General features: G+C 33.0%; 1 protein-coding gene and 1 long non-coding RNA gene across 2 annotated transcripts; one reads left to right on the top strand and one right to left on the bottom strand.

Moving 5' to 3' along the window:
- Positions 1-2,383: 2,383 nt before the first annotated feature.
- Positions 2,384-3,912, top strand: LOC114409130 (GATA transcription factor 12-like). Its single transcript, XM_028372450.1, has 2 exons — positions 2,384-2,792; positions 3,038-3,912. The coding sequence occupies exons 1-2, from the start codon at positions 2,523-2,525 to the stop codon at positions 3,683-3,685; spliced, it is 918 nt and encodes a 305-aa protein (XP_028228251.1). The 5' UTR covers positions 2,384-2,522; the 3' UTR covers positions 3,686-3,912.
- A 7,152-nt stretch (positions 3,913-11,064) lies between these two features.
- Positions 11,065-15,904, bottom strand: LOC114409129. Its single transcript, XR_003665993.1, has 3 exons — positions 15,648-15,904; positions 15,437-15,558; positions 11,065-11,351 (listed from the first exon to the last, which is right to left on the bottom strand). It is a non-coding gene; the product is annotated as an uncharacterized LOC114409129 (long non-coding RNA).
- Between the last annotated feature and the right edge of the window lie 10,683 nt (positions 15,905-26,587).

The following is a 26,587-nucleotide window of genomic DNA, read 5'->3' as shown; positions in this document are numbered from 1 at the left end:
TTATGTTTAACAGCTAACTCGCTCATCAACTCTAGCAACGCAAGGTCAAAAGCATAAACCAAATTATTGACATATATATATGCATCCTAAACAAGAATTACTATATGATATGAAATTAACATGTAATTATGTCCATTTTTATATGATATGTAGTTATGTTTTATTAACTTAATTACTCTCATAAATTAAATAATACGATTACATGTAATTTCTTGCCTTGAAGAGACTGGCACGCTTGCCATATCCTTACATTAACCTCATTGATCAGTCAAGCTATATTCGTCGTCATTAATTTCTATTTGGTGCATGTTTGATTTTAATTATTTTTGTGTTAAAATAAAACTGCTCATCAGTGCCTATAAATATTGTTATCATATCAATATATTAACTAGTTAATTGGCAAAATATAATACTATTAAACAACAAAAGAAACCCGGGTCCCGAGAAGCAAAGGAAAAATCAAAAGAAAAGGCTGAAGAATCGGGTTGTATACTTGTACATTAATGTTCTAGTCTCAGCGATAAACCTGCTAGAGCACTCCCAAATGGGTTGAGTTTGACACAAATTAAAGTAACTATTATATCCCTTTACCATTTAATTAATCAACTACTCGTTGATAGGCAACTAGCTCTCCATTTTGAAAGGTAGCCCTGTGTTTAGAGTTTAACCGTTGTCCTTTATAGTTTATATAATGTCCAGGCTGTCCTCACCAGCAAAACTAATTAATATTTAGGGATATGACAATTAAGATTTAATGGATACCCACAAAAATTAATAATAAGAAAAATACGATTTTTATCTATAAAATATATTTGAATAATTATTCACAAATTTTTGTGAATATAAATATTATAAGGCCCATCTAATCTTTGACTTATACACAGATACATAATTATATATTTATTATATTTTATTTAAAATTGTAAGTTAAATTATCTTTTGATATTTTTTTCATCGATTACATGTTGCACAATATTTAATTAACATTTTTATTTCATAATTAATTTAATACTAAAACAGTACTTCTATTTAATTAATTAGTTTTTAAGAATACAAAAAATATTTATTTAAATAAATTGTAAGTAATACGTTTAACTATATATATGTGTGTATTTATAAAGTTTTGACACAGTACTAAAATTACTATACTTACAAAATAAAGATTCAGGTTATTAGTACGAGTCTTTTTTCTTTACATCTAAAACGGATGCTCTAGTGCTGTCTCCTTCAGCATATATTCCAAGCATTATTTTAAGTACTTAATGAGGTACATCTGAATAACAATTAACAATTAAACAAGCGCCTGCTACATCTCAATTCTCAAGATCATTTATGCCGTTTCTTCATATATATACAACTCGTACGTAATTGATTTTGATATAGAGAAACAAAATTTATCATGCGAATTATCAAAGAATACGAGACTCCATCTGCTCGTTTCTATTATTGAAGCTGACTTATCATCTGTAATCATGTAAAACGGTCACTATTGTATACTAAACCTTGGAACATAATATATACTCCAATATTGTAGCATTTTAAAGCATTCTTACATACTTATACGTTATACCTCGTATACCGAATAAAGTATCTAGTTAAGACAAACAGATACGTGATATGTTCAAATCGAATATATCATTCGATCATTATTCATATACGTCAAACAATACATCTCGACCTTTAACATGTATGAATGAGCACCATTCAATCATGATTATTATCATTAGATTTATTTAAGAATAATCATTCAATTAGAGGTACCAAAGCAAGATTGGGAGAAATATTACTCAACTGGTCATCACGATGTAATAAACCCTTAAACCTTGAACCCAACAAGGTTAATATAAAAAGGAATGAACACCATGCAAGAGGAGTTAATCATTCTTACATACTCATTACATATCATTGATACGAGTTGATTTCTTTCTTAAATATTAGAGTGTCTTTTGTAGATATTTTCTTTTTTTTTCTGTTGAATACTCATGCACCTGAGACATCCAGAAAAAAAACATCAAGCAGTCGATTATTTGATGAAGTAAGAGATTCTTTGAGAGAAAGACGAATACTCATTTCATCTGAACATCTATTCTTTTATTTAGGTTATGTTTGTGTAACGCGAGAAACTTGCAAAACCAAGTACAAAAGAAAAAGAAAAGGAGTACCAAATAATCAAAGTAACTTCACTCACAAATTCTTGCAGTTTCTTTTAACTCAATTAAAGTCTCTTATATATTATTTATATTTTACGCTTTATTATTTTGAGGACAGGAGAGTTTTTATTTTATTTTATCTTGGCCGATAGAAAGAGAGAGAATTATTCAATGCCTTAAAAAAAAAAAAAAGATAGTCCAGTACTCCAATATAGGTGTCCGCTTGTCCCCTTTAAACGTTAATAAACCCTCTTGAGCTTTTCTCTCTCACCACTGAAAACCACAACTTTGTCACACTTTGTGTCTCCAACTCCCTATACTTTCTCGCTTCACCCTCCCCGGTAACGTTTTCGCTTCAGCCCACAACGAGCCATGGAAGCACAAGAGTTTTTCCAGAACACCTTCTGTCCCCAATTCCCCTCAGACAGCAACATCACTCCCTCCAACGCCAACCCCTCCGCCGCCACCACCGACCACTTCCTCGTAGAAGACTTCTTCGACTTCTCCAACGACGACGACGCCACCTTCGACTCCCTCCCCACCGACGTCGACTCCCCCACCGTTACCCCTGTCGACACCACCACCAACTCCAATTTCCCCGCCTCCGCAGACGCCCATTTCCCCGGTGACCTCTCCGTCCCGGTACATACACACGTGTCTCTAATATCTATTCATGTCATGCCTATGTGTAACGTCCACACTCTCCCACCACCAAAATTTTAATTATTAATATTTCCTTCCTCAATTACCATGCCACGTCCAACACATACAAAAACAAATCCCTTGTCCTTTTTCTAACTTTTCTTCTTATGTTTTTTCCAACTGTCCGAATTTCATCTCATTTAGTATGAAGATAATAAATTAATTGTGTGTAATTTGTTGAGCAGTATGATGATCTTGCGGAATTGGAATGGCTGTCGAAATTTGCGGACGAATCGTTTTCGAGCGAGGATTTGCAGAAGCTGCAGCTGATAACGGGTGTGAGAGCGCAAAACGATGCTGCATCGTCTGAAACGCGTGACCCAAACCCGGTTATGTTCAACCCGCAAGTGTCGGTTCGGGGCAAGGCTCGGAGCAAGCGGACACGTGGACCCCCATGCAACTGGACCTCTCGCCTCGTTGTGCTCTCCCCGAACACGAAGTCGTCGTCGTCTTCTCACTCCGGCGCGGAAGGCGGCAGCGAGGGGCGGAAGTGCCTGCATTGCGCAACGGACAAGACCCCACAGTGGCGGACTGGGCCCATGGGCCCAAAAACGCTCTGCAACGCGTGCGGCGTGAGGTACAAGTCTGGGCGGCTGGTGCCAGAGTACAGGCCCGCCGCGAGCCCAACGTTTGTTCTGACGAAGCACTCGAATTCGCACCGCAAGGTGCTGGAGCTGCGGCGGCAGAAGGAAATGGTGAAGGTCCAGCACCAGCAGCATCAGTTTCTCCAATTGCAGCATCAGCAGAACATGATGTTCGATGTCCCATCATCCAACGGTGAGGATTTCCTCATCCATCAGCACGTGGGCCCAAATTTCACGCACCTCATCTAGAGTAGGAAACTTCCGCTACTTAATTTGTAGTTAGCTCAGTTATTTCTTCTCTTCTCTTTTCTTTTCTTGCCTAATTTTGTTAGGAATTTGTTTAATTTCTTTTTCAGTTTATGCTATATGTAGACTGGTCTCATGTTTCTTTCTTCAAGTCATTTTGACCGACTTGAAAACTCACAAACTCTAAATTTTCCTAATGCATTATTCTTTTCTTTTCACTTACTAGTAAATTATGGCATAGTAGTTGGGTAAATCAAGAGTATTGATATTAATTATGGTTGAAGTAACTTCAATATTACGTCATTTTTGTTATATTTAATTCATGAATAGAAGAGATTTTTTAATGACTAAAGTTACGTACAATGTCTATTTTCTATATTGTGGTGGATAAAATCCTTCAAAATTAACTAATTGAAGTGGTTAGTAGTTGTTAATAACAGTTGCTTTTGCATGGACCACTTCCACCAAGTCTTACCAATTTTACGGCACACACTGTTAACATGTTCAAGCAATTAAAGACTTGAGCTACCACACGGTACGGCCAGAAACCTCCTAAATTTGAAACAAACGGAAAAAAAAATGGCTGGAAATTAATATATTTGTATGTGTATATTTCATGTGATAAAAGATAAGCATTAGAACGAGGAAAAAGATTCAATAAAAATAAAAAAGTGAAGCAGAAGATATATCGCGACATTTTTAGTAACAGGTGACGGATAAAAATCGCATGCATAGGCATCCCACATCCATTCATGTCAAAGTATTATTGGTGGAAAATCTAGGTACCAGTCATGTTCCTGAGTAGTCAGCATAAATTTTTCAGTTTTAGGTAAATGTTCCTTTCTCTTCTTTTTCCTTGTCTTCTTTGGAATACACAACCTCAGTAAATTTATCATTGTTGGGAATTACTTTATTGTTTATGTATATATTTCTTCCCCTTTAAGATATGATACTGAAAGTTTTGTTGAGCATTTTATTTATTACTATCTATATTGTATAAAAATTAAATAATTATTTACTAATTCATATCCAATAAGTACTTATATATAACTTAATAAATATACATGTAACTTGAGAACAAGTACTATACCTATCACCACATCATACTAATTCCAAATAAAATTGGATTTTATACAGTGATAATATATTTTACTTGTTTTTACATACCAGATATTTTTAAGAAAATTTATTTTTCTGTATTTATAGATTATGTAAATGTTTCTTTAATTTCTTATGTTTTTTTATTTTCATCTTATATCTTCTTTATAACAAATTGTTTCATAAAAGTTTTATTAGAATTAATTCCATGGATATATATATATATATATATATATATATATATATATATATATATATATATATATATATATAGAATTTGACATGTGTGAAAGATTAAATAGTTTACCAATACTTAGAGTCTGTACCAAATAAGTGACCCTAATCGTCCAAATTCCTTGTCTCTAACCAATGGTTTTAGTGTGCTCACATAACAAGTAAGAATCAATTATGAGTCTATTTGTTTAAAATAAAATAAAAAACTTTAAGAAAAAGTGATTTTTTAAAGAAATAATTTTTTTAAGAAGTAGATAAGATTTATTTCTTAAAAAGTAAAAAATTATTATTTTTAAACAAAAACAGTTTAAACAAATACATAAAAAATAGAAAAATACCTATTTTATTTTTTAAATACTTTTTTCAAAAAATAAATTTAAAGAAACATACCATATATCTCATAAAATCATCGTGATATCGTTAAAAAAAGTATTTAGTGTCTTAAACGTCACCGTGATTTTTTTCTATTTCTCACTTAATCCAAACACACTATTTGTCATCTCCCAGTCAACCTAAATTTTTTATTTAATATCCTTAAACTAAATTTATTTAAACAAACGGAGAGTTGTACTTTTTGTCCATAAGTTTTGGTCTAGGTTATCAACTTACTCCGGCTAAAAATAAGGTGGGAATATGTTAATAATTCTCTAAAATAAAATATATCAAATATTATAGTTCAATAAAATAATTTATCAAGTATTTTCTTATAAACTATATATTTCATAATTGTTAACATTTAAATAAAAAAAATATAAAATATAAAATAATTAAATTAACTCTAAAATCATTAAAGATATAAGTTTAATTTTATAGCACATAAACATAGTAATTATTCTGGGAAAAATCATAATAGTTGTGTGAGTAATTTCACACTTATAAAATTTCTCACTCACATAATCAATATAAAATAAGGGGAAAAAATCATGATCAAACATTTATTTTCATTTTTAAGTTTATTTTTCTTATATGAAAAGTATAAATTCAAAAAGAATCCAAGAATAATAAATCAAACATGAATGTATAATACTATATGATTATTAAAATTTAACTGTTTATTTTATTTATTATTGATATAATATTGATATGTAGTAATTTTTAAATGCACTTATTATCAAGATTAAAATTTATTTAAAATTTGTTGAAATAGTATAATTTTCATTAAATAGATATAGTTCTTAATTATTTTAAAATAATATTTTCAATGATTTTAAATATATTAATTTTAATCATCTGATATTATTGAAGATTTAATTTTATTGCATCATAAATTAAACACTCACATATAGTATAATTAAAATTGTATATCATTATTATAATAATAATTATTATTATTATCATTGTTGTTGGTCAACTAAGTGAGAGAAATAGAACAAAACCAATGAAGAAGTAACAATGAATATTATTTTAGAGTAGTTACATGGTTATCAAACTCGAGAGTTTACACAGACTCGTGAGAGTTTTATAGACTCAACTCGTAGACTCGTAAGAGTCTACTTCATATAAAAATAATAACAAAATATCTATAAATAACATACTAATTAAACATTTCAACAATATAATAAAGTAAAATAGTAAATCATAAAGTTCAGAATATTTAATTAACCAAGCCTAGTAATAATACATCACCACTAAACAATAATTTGTAGAGGTTATAGTAGTGGTAGATTATTCTCATCGAGGATTTGATTTTATTAGAGAACAAGAATTTGATATTATTAAAGGTGAGAATTTTGTATTTGAGAATAACATGTTAAAAGGTATGTTGAATGCTAAACAGATAGAAAATAATAAAAAATGACTTACATTTTTGTCTAATTTTTTTAACTTGCTAACTTGTTAATTCAGTGGTAAACTCGAGAGTCTACCGAGTTTACTTAGAGTTTATAGAGTTTACCTAGAGTCTACTAAAAAAAGAGTTTACTCAAGAGTCAACTCGCAGGACAAGTGGACTCGTAAACTTGTAAGAGTTAACGAGTTAACTCGAGAGTTTGATAATCATGGTTACATTATCTTTTATTTTATTAGTTTTCTTTACTTTAATTTAATATAAATAGTAAATCAAAAGACATTCAATCATAATTATTTTTATAAAAAATATATAAAATATTAAGTTTTAAAAATTAATAAACTTCCATTAATGCTCCTGTTAAAAAAAACATTCCATTAAAATTATATCACATTCAATATATCTACAATTACTTAGATCGGTGATTATTATGAAATTAAATTTTTAATCCAACGACTTTCAAAAGTTGAAATAAAATTTATTTTTTTATATTATTATTATGGTTTTTTTATTTATTTTTTGAAGATTCATTTCAAAACTCAAAAGCTACGAGAGTATATGTGTAAGAGTAAACTTTCTTTGTTTCTTCAGGATAATAGCTTGATTTTTCATGCACGTGAAATAATTTGTTCTTGCTTCCTCCCAACCAAGTTTGCAATGCATGTGACATGAGAAGGAAAAGGGAAACTTCTCAGCCATTTCTCCACCCCATGTGATCCATCATCGATGTAATATTAATTTTGAACTAATTAGATGATTGGGTAAGTAATGCAATCAAGAAAGGGAGAGAGAAAAGGAATTTCATGCATACATATATTTAATATTATTGCGGGTGTGTATGTACGATCTCAGGCAACACAAATCCAGAGGACTATTATATTATACTACTATATCATTACTTAATGAATATAATATAACGTATTCCCAAGTTAATCGTATTATCATGTTATTAAATTACTCATTTGAGTAGCTAAATATGAATCCTCTCTCTTTTCTTCTTTTTCTTTAGCTTGAAATTGTATCTTGCGTGCCTTGCTCAGTCAATATATTATAAAAAGTCTCAAAAGAATATGCAGAGAATAAAGCAAAAAAGAAAAGGGGAGGGGGGTTATTTAATTTAACCAAATCTTATTTATAAACAAATGCTCAAGCATATTAAATTAATAATTAAGCTATGCATTATTAGACTGAGACGAAGCTAGGATTGCGGTGGTCACATGACACTCTTCCATGGCCTCATGCACTTCCCACTAGTGTGAATGTGTGATGAGTATATGAATGATATTGCTTATGTATGTTAACGTTATGTTATACCACCGTCCAATAGTGATAAGTAATTGCTATCATTACTTCACACTGAGCACAGTGTGTACATAAATAGCACATACTCACACGGCTCTACACAAAAAATCTTACAAAGTCATTCTATACTCACACTACCTTCATGCATTTATTTAAGGCCATCACCAATGTTATTTTCTATTATATCCCACTAGCCGGGACTGAATTCAGAATATTTTTTCTCCATGATGCATGCAATCTTGACATGCTTTCTCATGGATTGGTTATGGTGCATTTTAAAATTGAACAAGAGCGAAATTGCAATAACTGGCATAGCCACTTCTTGCCTTCGGGATGAGGGAGAATAAATTTATGAATTGAGATTACCTTATATAATTAATATAAGATAATATCAAGGTCAGCTAAAGATTCTTTGACAAAGCATTTTAATGAAAAATTAAGTCAGCAGTTGACAGGAAAACAATAAAATAACCATCAAAGTTTTTTCCCCCTACTAAACTTTGATTAAGATTTAGATTAGATGCTATGTTTGTTACTATTGTGGGATACTTTTATATTAATCGGCTCCATAAAAATATTTCATGTGTCTGGACCTACCCACAAAGGCCCGAACTAATGAAACTATAGGCCTTTAGTTTGGACCAACCCCAGGTTTAATTACCCTGGCTAATGTCATCAGAATAAAAGCACTAATAATGCTAAAGAAAAGATCCAATCCAAAGTGCACTTGAACTAAAGTTTAGGTTGGGTTCCGTAATTAAAATTGAACTCTTATCTTCCTAAATCCTAACCCTCTTCCTATTACATTTTCTTAATATTTATACTTAATAAATTAGAATACACAACTTATAAAATGATGATGATTTTATGCTCACTTTCTCAATTATGCATTCTTAGTATTATCTTATTTCTTTTTTTAGAGGTGTATTTTACATGCTAATATTAAGATTTATATTGGATAATAAGTCAGACCACATTATCATCAATTCGTTTTTTTCTATTAATTTGAGGGGAAAAAATTTAACAATCAGTTAGTCAAAATCGTGAAACTATTTATATGTTGTTGAATAGAAATGAATTCAAATTGAATCCTTTCTATTTTTCTATGAAGAATATACTTAATAATTTTTTCTAACTTGTTAATTTTCACTAACCTTAGTTACCTGCCCCTACAAAATGAATAAACTCAGGCTTCATAATATATTATTTATATCATCAACTTACATCATCAATTGTTTTCTCTCCCCAAAACAATGAGTTAACTAGTAAAAAGGTTTTGTTTTTATTTATATGAGTAAAGATCAATTTAGTAACTCTTTTAGAGTTATTTACTTTTCTTACTATTTATTTTCTTAAAATCTAATATTTATAATAAATAATTAATTTTAACCATTAAATTTCAAAAAAATAACTCTTTTAATCTTTTAATAAATTCGAGTCACCCCAATAAAACCTAAGATTTTGGTCTAAAAAATTGGTTCAATCAAAATATTAAATTGGGTATAAACCAAATTAAACTTAGTGACAGATGTAATTTTGAGTACATGATTAGCAAGATTCAGAACATAAAAATTACCGTGCTTAAACGTGATAATATAAATAAAGGAGAACGCCATATATGATATATGGAATTAAAAAGTAAGATTAGATATTCATGTCTCCTTAAGTAAGCCATTCACGTCTTTGACCAAGCCGCAGAAACAAGAAGTTGCTTGAACCCATTCCAATTTCCATAAATGAAATCACCAACCCTGTATATTTATAATATTACTGTTATGGCTACATGCCATAAATCGTAATGGTATTTAAATATGCAGGGCTCCACGTCGACGACCTTCTAACAAAATAATACAGTTCAACCGCATGGGGTAAGTGTTTGCCATGTTCATGAAATGTTTATTCTCGCTTTAGTAACCACAAGACCCTCCAAATGAACACAGAAATGCCAGTAATACACCCATATAAACAAATCATTTGCTATTAGCAAAAATTTATTATAAAAAATCGTATAATTCTATGGACCGATTTCATATTTAACGAGACAAACTAACAATTTTTGTAATTTTGAATAAATTTTAATTAATAATATTGTGTTTAAAAAAATATGTTAAAAAGTATATTGTCAACACTTAACAGAAAAAACCTTCGTAAAAGTTAAAATAGTAAAAAATAAATTTAATATCTTACACTAAGACATATTAGGTAACTTTTATGAATTTCAATAAGGAACAAATTATGCTGAACTCCTTTTTTTTTGTTTAGATATTTAGTATAATCTGAGTAATCCATTTAAATCATTTTCATTCCTAAGAATCAAACGTTACACCTTACTTAAAAAGAAATCAAGCTTCTTATAACTTAGACCAAGAAGCATTTACCCAAAAAAATGAAAAGAAAAAAAAACTAAAAAGAAGCTTATAAAAGTATAGATTATTATCATAGACTCAAACAAACTCTTTCAAACACCCATTTGTCTTATTAACAAGAATTCGTCTTCTTATTATAAAAAACTTTAAAGAGTATAGGAAAGCAAAGTGGCAACATTTGGCATCTATTATTAGGCATTTCGACAAAAATAGTAAAGGCTACGAGGTACCAAGGTGTGAGGGTCTCACATGCTCATGTATCGTTATCATGAGACATAGTCTCTTTCGTCAAGGCTGTTAACAGAGAACTTGGTGGAGACAATGTCATTGTTTGTCTTCACCCCACTTTATTTACCTGCACATCATGTCCCCAAAAAAGCATGTTCAACATAATTTGGTAACTACTGGATACTTAGCAAGGTGACCAGATACCTTTCCATTACTGAAGTTGGTTCTCATGTGTGTGTGTATATATATATATATACACATGTCTTACCTAAGGAAAATTCAACCCCAAACTACACTTATCAGATGCCAGAAGCAAATGCACTGATTCTACTGCTAACATATTGAGGAACATGCATCAACAGACATGATAGAGAGGTCAATCAGCAATTTTTTTGTTTTTTATTCACTAAATGATGTTGGCATAGGTTGATCTTTAAAACAATTAATACTGGATTGACCAAGCATTTTATAGGAACCATTGCAACAGACACCAGAAGATCAAAGGATTCTCCCAACTATATACCCGTTACAGTGAACTGTCAAGAAAAAACTTGAAAATAATTAACATTAGAGCGTCCCGGCAAAGCAAAAAAGACTCTAATCTGCCAATGAATGGTCTTCAAAATCTCTTATCGCGGTGTGCTGAGACCCATTTCTGAGGAAAATTGAAAACAGGAAAATTACATAAGCACCGATTTACAACAGGAAAAATTATCCTAAAATTGAATGACTAAGCAAATCAAGTGACATTCAACACAGATAATCAATAGCACAGCAAAACAACAGGGTAACATTTATTAGTGTACATGAAAAATGAGTATGAATATGTAAAAAGGCTAAATAAAATAAACATACAAGCTAGAAACAAGGGGCAATGAATTGAACTGGAATATTATACACTTTAGTGTTGCATCCGTTGGTTTTACTAGGAAATTGAAAAGGAGAGCTATAGATGAGTAATGAGTTTCTTAATCACATGGATGAAACTAATGAATTACAGGCATAATATTGATGTCATATAGGTCGTCTACTCTGAAAATGTGTAGGTAAATTGTGTACTAAAAAGTGTGGCTCATATTTCAATATTCTGAAGCAAAAGTAAATAAAACAAAACAAAAAAGTGAAAAATCACTATTTCTTTCCCCAACATCCCCTTTTTCCTGCATCCTTCTTTCTACTCCTGAAAAATGGATTGCAAAAGTAGTTTTTGATGGGGATTCACATTGACCAGTGATATATCAAAATAGAGCATATAAGCTAAAAGAGTGTATATATGCAGGAGGCAATTCTCATTTCATGAGCCAGCTCTTAGAATTGAGTTAGACCCAAACCCAAATTATAAAATGGTATCAAAGCCTATTCTAGTAGTTATTGTTGAGCCTAATAGGCCACCTGATCGGGAATGTTTAGTCTTGCAAACTTTATACTCTACATAATCCTCGGCATGAGAGGGTGTGCATGTTGAAGATTCCACATTGACTAGTAAAATGGTCAAAATAGTGTATAAAAGTGGGGGACAAGCCTCACCCCATGACCAACTTTCAGTAAGGCTCAAACTCAAATTATAAAACAATTGCATCCCTTATGCTATTCTGTCAGGCTAATAAAACTAGTTTAACCACAAAAATCATGCTGAAAATTGTAATATCAAAAACTTACTGAACCAATCTATCTCTTTATTAAATTTAGTACGTATCACAAGTCTAACAACAATACTACTCATAAGTCATAACCAGAGTAAATAATGGTCAATAGCATGCTATAGTGACACCAGAGCATGCCCTGGTTGGCTACAAGATTTTAATTTACATAGTGGACAGGTTTTTGGTTGCAGCAAAAAAAATCAGATCAGAAACTCATTTACCCCCCCCCCCCCCCCCTTTCAGAACTTCAGGAAAACCCTCAGTGTTCTCTGGCCAGGCCATGATCTCAGTGGCCAACTGTTCTGATCTGTCATCCTTCTTTCAGTCCTCAGTTTCTGTAGTATCTATTTGTTCTCTGACTTCTCTGTAATTTGATCAGCCTTCTATTGCAACAGATTCCACATTCTGAAACAGGTGTTTCAAGTTTCACTTTTCTCTAAAGTGTGTTCTCTTCTACCATTTTTTTAATTCTATAATTTGGGTTTAAATCTTTTAGCTTTTGAACACGTATAATATAATTTTTTATATCATACCTAATCTCAATGTAGCAGTCATCCCACTATGGCATTTTCAGGGCTTGCCTATTCAAGATTGATAACTATATCAGAGTAGTCTTTGTCAATGTATATCATGTAAGTTTTGATGATGCCAAAAGTTTACTTGATGAACACGGATTTAATCAAGTCGAAAAACAAGATCAAAAAGATCTAAGATAAGGACTTAATAAATTTGTTAAAAGAATCTCAATTTGATTGTTATAGTTTGGTCTCAAAATTTTTACTGTCAAAATTCTTTTATTAAAGTTAAATCAGTTCAAAAAAAAATTTTGAACTGGTACTCGATTACCAGGTTTGTGTAATCAATTATCAGAGAGTTTGTGAAAATGACATATTGAAAATTTTAAACTTTTTGAATTTTGATCTGTGTAATCGATTACAAGAGTCATGTAATCAATTACTAGCAAAGAAATTTCAGAAAAATTATTGAAAAATTACAACCCTTCAAAGATATGACTGTGTAATCGATTACCAGAGTCATATAATCGATTACTAGTAAAATAGTTTTAGAAATTTTTTTGAAAAGACACATCTCTTCAAACTGTTCTGAACAGGCAAAATGGGTCTATATATATATGTGTGTGTGTGTGTGTGTCCTTACTTCGAAAAGAAGGAATTTTCAGAAAACTTAACTTTCAAAACCTCTCTAAGCATCTTTGGCCAAACTCCTGCAAATTATTGAGAATTCCTCTAAGATCTTCAAGTTGTATCATATGCTCTAAAAGAGAGAAATCATTATGTTCATCTTATAAAACTCAATTGTAATTAAGAGATTGTTTATCTCTTGATGTGTAAGAAACTCTAACACAAGGGTAAGGGATCCCAAGGTATGTTCAAAGATTGTAAAGGATTTACAAGGATAATGGAAAATCTCAAGTAGGTTACTTGAGAACTGGATATAGGCACGTGAAGTGACTGAACCAGTATAAATCGAGTTTGTAATTCTCTCTTCCCTTGTCTCGTTTATTTTTATTGCAATTTACTTTTTCTTGCACATTTAAAGAACATTGTTAAATTGATTGTTGTTTCTTTTTCTACATTCTAAATCTATCACATATCATTTAAAAGGAAATTAAAAGTCGAAAAAATTTTAAAACTTAATTCACCCCTCTTAAATTATTGAGGTCACTTGTTCAATAATCTTTATATAGTGTGCACAATCAAAAAGTGAAATACATCATAAGTCTTCATAATGGCAGAAAGGCAAACATAGATTAAGATAAGTGCTACTCCTACAGAAGTTCTACCGTAGAATATGGATGATCAAAATATATACATTATTGATTTCTTAGATAGGAAAAATTAAATGCAATAATATTAATTATGGCTCTGATCTTGGTTTAAAAATTAATAATTTATTGCTTCAGATGTAGTCTATTGTGCCTTATCATTTAGGTACAGATCATGTTCTTATGCAAACTAAGTAATCAGTTCCGACTCAAATCTGAGAGCAACAATGAAGGTCTATGGAATGGCAAGTTGGCGGTAAGCACGTGTGAATGTTACAATGGATAAATCATTTAATGATCATGAAAAGGCTATTCGGGTTCCTATGCATGGCCTTCAAAAGCGAGGCACTCACAAGCACACACAAACAACTTAGGGAGTATTAAGTTGCAGGATGTGTTTTGCATTGAAAGTTGAGTGAGTATCATTTAACAAGTTTGGAACCCCTCCAACCTGAAAGCATCATTTTTCTGCTTTTGCATCGAGTAAATGTAAAATCACGGCACGCTTTATATTGATAAAAATATTCTCTTAATTTAATATTATACTGCTATTTTAATAAAATCAAATAAGAAGAGTCATATCGTTTTTAGCAATTATATATCTAAAGTGATTTTGATCAACACTATCCAAAGTCCAAACAACATTCATTATGCCAAAATCACTTTCCAAATAAATGTTTCCAAACATAGTGTGCTTGAATTCACGTTGAATCATCCCAAATCACATTAAATACCAGTTAACATGATTTTAAACAAATGTTTACATGTTTGGTCTCACATCAAAGAATTAATTGAGTCCATAGTTTATTTTTTAGTTGAAACAACTTTAGGTAGCTTTTGTATTAAATTAAAAAAATTATATTGAATTTTATTATTAACTTTCTTTTAGAATAAAAACATTCAAACATAAATCACTTTCACTTCAAAATCAATTTCATTTAAAATAATTTGTGCAAACGCTTCACTGTTTACACATAAATAAATTCACCCAAACCCACATTTTAACCAAAATCAAGTTTGCACACTCTAATCAAACACACACTAAGTGCTTCAACATATTTGGATTATACTGAAAATAATAATAAAAGAATATCACAAAAAATCACATGCCGCTAAATTTCATATTCTTTATTCTCCTCCCATTATCATCTGTTCACAATGGCTATGGATAACATAGTTGACAGGCCACTCCCTAAGCAAAACTATAATCTAAGAAAAGAGGGGGAAGTTGCAATGAATGCTTACGGAGAGTAAAAGGGTAAAAAAGAATTTGGAGAAATCAAACTCCGGAGTTGGCATTGCAGAGCATACCCTGAGACAGCGACCTCGACCTACTCGAATCGATGCCCAGACATGAGGTGAGGCGCGCTGATGAAACCGCCGAGTGCAGGGGAAGCAGCGACTGCAGGCAACCGAGCTCACCGCCCACCCACCTGAACGCAAAAACACAAAACGAAATGAAATTCAATTGGGTCCAAGAAAAGAGATCGCTTTACCCCTGAAGGGGACGAAAGGGACTTGCCTGGCCGTAACGGGAGAACGAGTTTTGAGGAGAAAAGACGACGGGAGGAGCTTCGAGGAAGGTTTGGTGATGGTGGATTTGATTATGGAGAATGCTGGTTGCGAAACAGATCTATAACGAGAAGCCATTGCAGGTTGCAGCTACCCTATTTCCACACAGATAGGGCTTTCACCAGTCGCAGTTGAGTTGAGGAATGGGTTTTGCGGGGGGGTTTTCTTTAAAGGAGTACTTTTTAATGCAGAAGAACAATTATGGAATTACAAGGGAGAAATGAAAAATAATGTGTCTTTAATTTAAATAGTTAAAATTAATAGTTTTATTCGTTTGTTATAAGGATATAATAACTAATTAATTGTTTTTTCAATTTAAATAATCTATTGATCTCTAAAAATCATATTTTTTATTTTAGTTTTTACTTTATATAGATTTTTATTTAATTTTAATTCCTAAAAGTTAAAAAAATTACATTGATAGTCTTTAGTACGAAATCAAAATTTAATGGTTCACTAAAAATGTAAAAACTATAATGGAATAATATTTTGAAGAATGTTAATAATATCTAACAAAGTTTTTTTTCTTTGTCAGAAATCACAGATGACGTAAAAAAATATCTAATATTAATTAAAACTTACCGCAAATCATAAAAGAAACTCATTATATATAAAATGAGACAAAAAAATACATTTTTAATAAATTTGAATCAATAGTAGAGACTTGAGAGTGCTTTACTAGCATTTTTTTTTAAAATAGATTTTATAAAAATAAAAAATGAAAATTTGATATTAAAAATACTAATAATTATTATCAAGCTCCTAAAAAAATACTACTAACATGACGTTGAATAAAATTAGAATTTATTTTCTTAAATAAAATCTAAGGTTCTAGTGACAAAAAAAATACTAATAATTAGACTTTATTTTCTTAAACAAAATCTAAGGTTCTAGTGACAAAAAAATACTAATAATTTGTTTAAATCCTGCTTTCTTTTTCTTGCAAACTAAACAATAAAGGATTATTTCTTTCCTTTTCGTCAAAACTAAGATTGTGAAATCAAGTTTAATCCCTTTAACAAGTAAAAATACATAGAGTAGGTTAATTGAATTGAATTTTAGTTGAGTTTAATTTAACCCAATTTCAAATTTTGCTACCCCAAAAATTTATTATCTTAATTTAAATTTACATATTTGGTTGGGCTTGAGTTTAAGTTTGACTTTAACAAAAAATTGTAAATGAAACAGAGATTCATGCATTAAGATCCTCCTTTGGAGGATTGCCAATCAAACGCTCATGACAAATGCCTCTAGAGTTTGGCACCACTGTGCTACTGATGCTATCTGGCATATGAGAAACAAGCTGGTTTTTCAGCAGGTCCAAACCCAGGCTGGTCTTAGGAGATAGTTGAGCTATATTTTAAGGAGTCTTCCTTGGCTCCTTGTATGACTATGAAGTCCAGTTTTATTATTAAATGGATCATGCCATCGGAGGAAGTGCTCAAACTTAACTGTGATGGTGATGTAACTGATGGAAGGAGAGCCTATTGTGGTGGTGTCCTGAAGGATCACTTTGGCTCGTTCCTTTTAGCTTATGCATGTAATATTGTTTCATGCTCGGTTATTCTGCCCGAGTTATGGGCTGAAACTTGTTCCAGAAATAGGTTAACTTGAATGGATTAAGTCAGTCTACTTTAATAACCATTGTCAAAATCTCTCCCCTTCTCTTATTTTGAATTTGAATCACACAACCAATTGGGACATTGATTAAAAAAAAAAGGATACTGAACTTATAAAGAATGCAGACATGCTTCTTGCGTTACAAGGAAGGATATTTTACTAACAGGCTTTCACCCAACATATCCAAATAAAATAAATAAAAGTTTTTTGTTCATCCCTGCTAGACAGGATGCTGAAATTCATACAATTAGAGGTATAAAAAGGAAAGGGCTCTGATTAAGAATTAGTCATATTGAACACTACGAACTATAAAACCACCATAGCCATGTTGCATATGCCACAGTGAGGATAACTACCGAATCAGCCAACGAATGCTAGATAATGCGTTAGAACACAGACCAAGTGGCAACAAGCTCAGGTGATTTTACCATATTAGCACATGCTTCTTGAATGCTGTCAAAGCAGGGGCAATCTCCCAGTCACCGAATCCACAGAAGATTTTGGTCCTGACATAAATCCAGTAACATGTAAAGCCATTCAATCAGAAAGTAGCATATTATTTGTCAAGGAAAAAGCTGTCAAGATAGGGAGCAACTTTGAAAAACATCAGCATCAAATCCATGAGTCTGTAGCATCCCATTGTTCAATTAATTGCAAAAGTATTTAGATTTTCTTGCTCGTGCTTTTGGTTATACATTACATACAACATACAAGCAACAGGGAAGCATACCAGGTCCAACAGCAAGAACAGTCTTTGATCCTGCCACACTGTTCCCATCTTCTCAAAAGATACCGATCAATGCAAAAGTAGGCAGTGGTGGTGGGGTTTATCACTCCAAAAAGGATACCAAACAAAGAATAATACATTGCCTGAATGAACATTATTTGAGCATGGCTATGGAGTATAGCAAAATCACCTGTATGGGACAATCCTCATTTTAATGCTCAAAATGAAACTTTCTAAAACTGAACATGTAAAGTTCACATTTGTCTTTGCTTTAGAGATAAAGAAAGTTATTTCCTTCTGCATAACCAACTCTACAATATGCATCTAAAACTGTGAACAATGTCTCCCCACCCCCCACCTACCCCCACACCCAATAATGGATTATGTAAAATCATAGCCAAAAAGGCCATCATACAAAGCCTACAAAAATTGGATTGAAACTTGAAAGTTTAACCACATGAAGCAATCTTTTAAACTATTATGTTAAGCTATTTGTGGTCTTGTTTTTTCACAAAGGATATGCTGGTGGGTGGATTAGCAGGAGGTCCACCAATACAGAACTAGAAGATATCTAAATGCTCTGAAATGGACATTTATCAGAACACAAGTACCTTTGCATTAATTCTGCGTAAATGCCAGTGGCAGCATCTGCAACAAAATGTGAATGAAAAGGCATAAACAATTGATAGTTTATAAATACTTATTATCTCCATATATTCATTATGTTGTTGAGCCATACCCAAGGCATTAAGCATTTCAGGATAACTTTGATACAAAATATCTACAGACCATAAGGATAACCCACCAATTGATACCAATTTTCGGCGTTCTGATACACAAGATCCTCCAAAGAGGCGAGTGTAGAGCATACTAGCTGGTGAGAGTTTCAAATGATAACCATTATACAACTCAGAGTTTGGAACTTAACTTAAAAGAGAGTCATTTAATAAGAAGGGAATATTATTCGATACAGTGTCTCTCAACATACAGACTCATCCTCGTCCTCCTCTTTATATCTTTATATAAGAGAGGAATGGAGTATTATCCAGGGAAGGATAAGATTATTACATAGAATCTACTCTGTTACAGATAAGACAAAGCTGAGTAGACTTAAGATAAGACAACCTCTAAACGACTGACACGCGACACACAATGACGAGAATAGGATTAGGGCCTTATCCAGAAGAGATTACTCTCTTTACAGCACACCCATATACAAGATTTCTTCCGCCGTCACTAGTCTAATCTGGTGGATAATGACAAGTTGTAATGTTGTACCTCTGATCGGGTGAGACTTCCGTACCCTGGTGTTGATAAGGATATAAGATATCTCTCTTTTTGTGTAACAATTCCTCCATCAATTCAGCGCATGCCCTTCCGGATAGAAAAGAAAGCCACGAATCATATGTCTTCTTTCAAAGACTACTTGCGGGGAATATCCGTCCGCCACAAGTGCGGCCTCTATGTGCCTGTCGATTGCAAGTTGACTCCGGACGAAGGAGTCGAGGATTCGCTCGTTATAAGCGATCCCCCACCAATTCGCCCTCAATCGAACAGCGAGCTCTGCTCGCCGGGTGTTGTCATCGAGAAGCGGAGGTTCAAGTTCGGGAATCACAGGCTGCTGATTCACGCTCGCTTCGCTGGATTCGTTTGAAGATTCTAACAAAACACCTTCTTCGAAACTTCTCCAGCCCGAGGTCGATGCGCCTGAAGGCACGTTTGAGTATTGTAGTCTTCCCAGTCTTGTTCTAATGCGGAATGGTCATCAACCAAATCTTCCACCTTGCCCATATGGTTGGTTCACACAAATCTCACCCAATTTCACAGAACAGTTCAAATATACCTCCAAAGGATATCTTAAGGTCAAATATTTGTGTTGGGGTATATTTGAATCTCATGGTTTCATGCAGAAAATGGAAGTAATGAGACTTAACATATTCAAGGATATGTGCAGTATGAGTAATCAATCCTGGAGGAAAAACCTTAATAGTTTTGGCTGTTTCAGATAATGGTTTTGCCATGAATATCAATGGAAAGAAGCGAGTGAAAGTTATCACCTTAACGGTCTTGTTGTTGTTTGGTCTGGATAAGAAATCAGAAATCAAATTATTCTTCCATTTTTTATGTGTTTCACAGGAAAATCGTACCTGCAGAACCAATCCTTGAGCCTTAAAATTTGAGGATACGATGACATCTTATTTTTAAATTCCAAAATTGGTTGGAAATGATCAATTGTCCATGTGAACCTGAAACTGGTGTCCTCTCCAATGAAAATCAAATTTCTTGATTCCATTTTTTACCGTCAAGGCCTCTTTGAATGTAGTATGATAATGTTTCTCAGCTTCCTTGAATTATCCACTAGCATGGCCACAGTAATAATTTTTTTTCTCCTTCTCGTTCTATCATGATAGCTCCCCAATAATGATCACTTGGATCAGTTTGTAATATCCTCTCTCGCCTGTTCTAGGAATCTTCAAGGCTAGGATTTTGGGCAATCTTCTCGAGTTCTTTCACTGTTATCGTGTCTGTTCTTCTGACCATGAAGAAGAGTTTTTTTTCAAAAGTTTGGATAATGAACTGGTATATTGGGCTGCTCTGAGAATAAAATCTCTAATATAATTTACAATTCCCAAGGATTTTTGGATCTGTTTGACTATGAGATTTTCATCAGGAAAATCTAACAGCTCTTGAGAGCTATGTGAGACTGAGACGGGTAAGTACCCTGAAAAAAATAATGCATCCCTAAGAAATCAATCTGGGATTGAGCAAGTTGAATCTTTTTTTTGGGATTGAGCAAGTTGAATCTTTTTTTCTGAGGGCATGATCCCATGTTTGTATGAGAGGCAATATGGTTTGAGAAAAGGAGGATGTCATCTATGTAGACAAGAGTGTTCTTTGGAATAGGTTCAAAGATTTTGGTCATGGCTTTCTGAAAGAGAAAGAGTGCTACTTTTAGACCAAAAGGTAGGATCCATTGATACTGAACATTTGGAATACAATAAGCTGTTTTATACCTGTCTTTAGATTTTAGGCCAAATTGCAAAAAACCTGAATTTAAATCAAACTTTAAAAATAAGTTTCATTGTCTGATCAAGGTTGGGAAAGATGAAGCCTTTGTGGGATGAGAAACTTATCATCTCTAAGGAAATGATTGAGAGGCTTATAGTCAATGACTAACCTTTTCTTTCCCCTTAATTTTTAATGCTAGATCAACAAAGTATTCTTTGTTTTTCCATGAAGGATATGAATGGTTGAAATCTTCCTGACTGTCTGCGCATAGGGAGGAAATCTTTTGTTTAAACTCTCCAACTTCTGACGGGTCTCTTCTAAATAGAAGAGCCTTGTAATTTCTAAAAAAGGCTTGAATTCTCTTTTGAATTTGATCCCGGTAGAATGTATTTGGAGTTTATTGGCAGTAGTATAGACATTCATTCCTATGAAGAGGTCTCTACCAGGCAATTTGCTTCCAATGACTTCGATGATCCAGATATAATCAGGGAAAAATTTGATGTCTATCGTGTTAATAAGATAAGTCAGTTCTAAAAAAAAAATTTCCATCAGCTGCTACAAAATAGGCTACTTCATTTTTTCAATATTCTTGTAGAAGAATATATAGATCCATCATTGTACTTTGAGCTCCAGTGTCTATGAAGGCAATAACTTTGATAGGTTTTTCAAACTTTTTTGTCAACACTTGAATTTCAACACATGATTGAGGAATCAATGGCATGATAGATTGTTCTTCTTGTATAGAGAAGATGGGGATTGGAGGAGCTAGAGATTCTTCTTCAGAAGAATCTGTCTGATTTAAGGCAAATACACTCTCATCATCTAGTTCAATTTGTTCAGAGTACAGAGATCCTATATCATCATATTCACCGATTCGAAGATAAGAAATTAGTCTGATGGTCTTTTGTGACTTCTTAGGACAATTTTTTTTTTGCAAAATGTCATGCCTGGTTGCAGATGAAACATCTTTGTCTCCTGTCCTTTCCTCTGGCTTCTCCTGGAAAACTTCAATGGTCTTCTTTTTTCCTTGGTGTCAGCTTGTCGGGCTTTCTTCTTTGGTGAACAATGGCAAGTCTTTTCTCTGCATTTAATCTCCAAGTAAGGCTTTTTGGATGCTCTGCTATACTTGGCTTTTCTGTTCATGATATATGAGAAACAGCGGCCGCTACCATCTTGTTTAATCCATCTTGTTTAATCCTGGTTGTATTGTATTCTTCCTGATAATGAACAGAAAAGCTAACTATAACATAGCATGCAAAAAGGCTTACTTGGAGATCAACTGCAGAGAGTTGCTCACCAAAGAAAAAGAAAGTCTTACAAGCTGACACAAGGTGAAAAAAAGGTCATTGAAGTTTTTTAGGAGAAGTTAGAGGAAAGGAAAATCTAGGGGACAAAGATGTTTCATGTTTCATCTGCAACCAGACAGGACATTTTGCAAAAAATTGTCCTAAGAAGTCACAAAAGGTCATCAGACTAATCTCTCATCTTTAAATCGGTGAATATGATGATATAGAATACTCTGAACAACAGAATGAACTAGATGATGAGACTGAATTTGCCTTAAATCTGACAGATTCTTCTGACGAAGAATCTCCAGCTCCTCCAATTCCCATCTTCCCTATCCAAGAAGAACAGTAGCGATTCCTCAACCATGTAGTGAAAGCCAAGTGTTGGAAAATCAATCAAAGTTATTGTCTTTCATAGACACTGGAGCTCAGAGGACGATGATGGATCTAGATATTCTTCCACAAGAATATTGGAAAAAATGAAGTAGCCTATTTTGTAACAGCTAATGGAAAATTTGTTAGAACTGACTTAGTAACACGTACTCCGGTAGACATCAAGTTCTTCCCTGATTGTATCATCTGGATCGAAGTCATTGGAAGCAAATTGCCTGGTAGAGACCTCTTCATAGGAATGGATATGTCTATACTACCGCCAAAAAACTCTAAATACATTCTACCGGGATCAAATTCAAGAGAGAATGCAAGCCTTTTTCAAAAATGACAAGGCTCTTCTCTTTAGCAGAGGCCCCGCCAAAAAGTTGGAGAGTTTAAACAAAAGATTTCCTCACCTATGCTCAGAAAGTCATGAAGATTTCAACCATCCATATCCTCTATAGAACAACAAAGAATACTTTGTTGATCTACCATTCAGATTAGATGAAGATATCAATCCAACAAAAACAACTCATCCAGGGATGACACCTTCAGATCTACAAGCAATCAGATAAGAATGCCAAGATCTGCTGAGACAAGGATTGATTGAGCCAACCCAGTCAAACTGGGCATGCCAAGCTTTTTATGTAGAAAAAAAAAAAAAGCTGAAAAATGGGGAAAGAAAATGTTAGTCATTGACTATAAGCCTCATTCATTTTTTTTAAAGATGATAAGTTTCCAATCCCAAAGGCCATCTCTCCCAACCTTGACCAGAGAATCAAATTTATTTTTAAAGTTTGATTTAAAATCAGGTTTTTGGCAACTTGACCTAAAACCAAAAGACCAGTATAAAACAGCTTTTTTGTATTCCAAATGCTCCACTATCACTAAACAGGTCCTACCTTTTGGTCTAAACGCAACACCCTCCTTTTGGTCTAAACGCAACACCCTCTCTCTCCCAGAAAGTCATGACCAAAATCTTTGAACCTATTCTAGAGAACACTATTGTTTACATAGATGACATCCTCCTTTTCTCAAAAGATATTGTCTCTCATAAAAAATTGCTGAATCAATTCTTTTAGATAGCCTACCAATGCTCTCAGAACAAAAGATTCAACTTGCTCAATCCTAGATTGATTTTCTCAGGGTACTTACCAGCATCAGCCTCACATAGCTCAAGAGTTGTTAAATTTTCCTGATGAAAATCTCACAATAAAACAGATCCAACAATTCTTAGGAATTGTAAATTATATCAGAGATTTTATCCCGGATCAGCCCAATATACCAGTTCATTATCCAAACTTTTGAAAAAAAATTCTTCTCCATGGTGGTAGAAGAACAGACGATAACAGTGAAAGAACTCAAGAAGATCGCCCAAAACCCCAGCCTTGAAGATTCCTGGAACATGCGAGAAGATATTACAAATGCAAATGATCATTATTGGGGAGCTATCATGATAGAACAAGGAGGAGAAAAGAATTATTACTCTCACCATGCCAGTGGACAATTCAAGGAAGCTGAGAAACGTTATCATACTATATTCAAAGAGACCTTGACAGTAAAAAATGAAATCAAGAAATTTGATTTTCATTTGAGAGGACATCAGTTTCAGGTTCACATGGACAATTCATCATTTCCACAAATTTTGAAATTTAAAAATAAGATGCCACCCGATCCTCAAATTTTAAGGTTCAAGGATTGGTTCTCAAATGTATGATTTTTCTGTGAAACACGTGAAAGGGAAGAATAATCTGATTCCTGATTTCTTATCCAGACCAAACAACAAGATCGTTAAGGTGATAACTTACACTCACTCCTTCCCATTGATATTCATGATAAAACCATTATCTGAAACAGCTAAAACTATTAAGGTTTTTCCTTCCGGATTGATTACTCATATCCCGCACAAATATTTGACCCTGAGATATCCTTTGGAGGTATATTTGAACTGTTCTGAGAAATTGGGTGGAATATGTGTGAACCAATCATATGCACCATTTGGTGTAATACAGTACAATATTCAATCCTCATCGTCATAAAACCTTTGATGACATACAACATGTTGACAGATCCATATAAATATGAATATCTTTAATGGAGTATTAGAGTGGTTTTCTCCTCTAGCATGGTGGTATGAAGCTGAAACAAATTCTAGACATTGAGAGACAAAGAGGAATCTCAGAAGATCACATAGGAAGACTAATTTCTATTGTGATTATTCACCGTCCTTACTTTATGGAGCAAGGACAACTTTGGTCTAGAAACGAAGTTCAAATTTGGGGAACTTTTGAAGCATATCCCTTGGAAGAAAGTTATCGCAACTAGCTGGCGAGACATCTTTGTGAAGTCAACAATTACTCATACCTGTGGATTCAAATCTACCAAGTTCATCTCAAAGTCCAAAAGATAGTTATCCTAATGATAGGATAATACTTCAAGATACTGGTCAAATTCAAACCCAGAACCTGAGTTTTAGAAAGGTGGAAGATTTGGTTGATGACCATTCCGCATCAGAACAAGACTGGGAAGACTACAATACTCAATTGATGGAGGAATTGTTACACAAGAAGAGATATCCTTATCACCACCACCCAGTGTACGAAAGTCTCACTAGATCAGAGGTACAACATTACAACTTGTCATTATCCACCAGATCAGACTAATGACTGCTGCAGAAATCTTGTATATGGGTCTACGATAAAGAGAGTAATATTCAGGCTAAGGATAATCGTAATCCTATTGTGTGCCACGTGTCAGTCGTTTAGAGGTTGTCTTATCTTTAAGTCTACCCAGCCTTATCTTGTAATAAAGTAGATTCTATGTTATATGTTGTTGTAATAATTTTATCCTTCCCCGGACAAGACTTTGTACGTTAGTGTCCATTCCTCTCTTATCTATAGAGGATGAGTCTGTATGTCGAGACACACTGAATTGAATAATACTCTCTTTTTACTAAATGACTCTCTTCTAAATTTCTTCTTCTCTTAAATTTTGAGTTGTATGATGGTTATCATTTGAAACTCTCACAAGCTAGTATGCTCTACACTCGCCTCTTTGAAGGATCTTGTGTATCAGAATGCCGATCATTTGGTGGGTTATCCTTGTGGTATGTAGATATCTTGCATCAAAGTTATCCTGAAATGTTTAATGTCTTGGGTATGGCTCAACAGCCTAATGGATGGATATACGGAGATAATAGGTATTTATACACTATTAAGGAGGCAATCCCAACCGAGTGGTATCAGAGCCTCGTTTTTTCAAAAAGAGGGTATCAAAGGGTAATTATTACATGAGGACGAGGAATAAGAGAACAAATTTGAGATAAAGAACAACTTAAAAATTAACAATAATTGCATATCTTATGAGCACATTGAGATGCAATCTTTCTGGATTTCATCTTTAGGTCTTGCCGAACAACCGGAACCTGACACAAAACACTTAAATATAGAAATCAGAAATTTCAATACATATAATGGAAGATGTTCCTCACAATTAAAATGAATGCATATTATCTATTTACACTGCCAGTAAAATTTTGGAAACAGGAGAGCAGTTCAATTAAACTAATTATTGAATAATTACAAGCAAGATTACAGAAAGTTTTTGTGTATTGACTGCTTCAGATTACTTTTAGAAAAGAAAAAAAATAACAGAAGTTATAAACTCATTCGTGGGTTTTGTTCAGTGATTCCTATTCTAACTTTCTAAGCATCAAATAGCATTTTGTTTCCTTAGCAGTTCATTTGATTAAAACAATGCAGAGAAGACTGTTGAGATGTGTATTGCATAAACTTAATCATCATTCATTAGGAAAACTTTCTTTCTAATTGAGAAATTACAGATTGACAGTAAAAGCACCACTTCTATCCTGTATAC

Source organism: Glycine soja, chromosome 4 (genome assembly GCF_004193775.1).
Source record: "Glycine soja cultivar W05 chromosome 4, ASM419377v2, whole genome shotgun sequence".
Lineage (NCBI taxonomy): Eukaryota > Viridiplantae > Streptophyta > Magnoliopsida > Fabales > Fabaceae > Glycine > Glycine soja.
The sequence above is the reverse complement of the archived record's forward strand: the minus strand, read 5'-3'. Positions and strand labels throughout refer to the sequence as shown.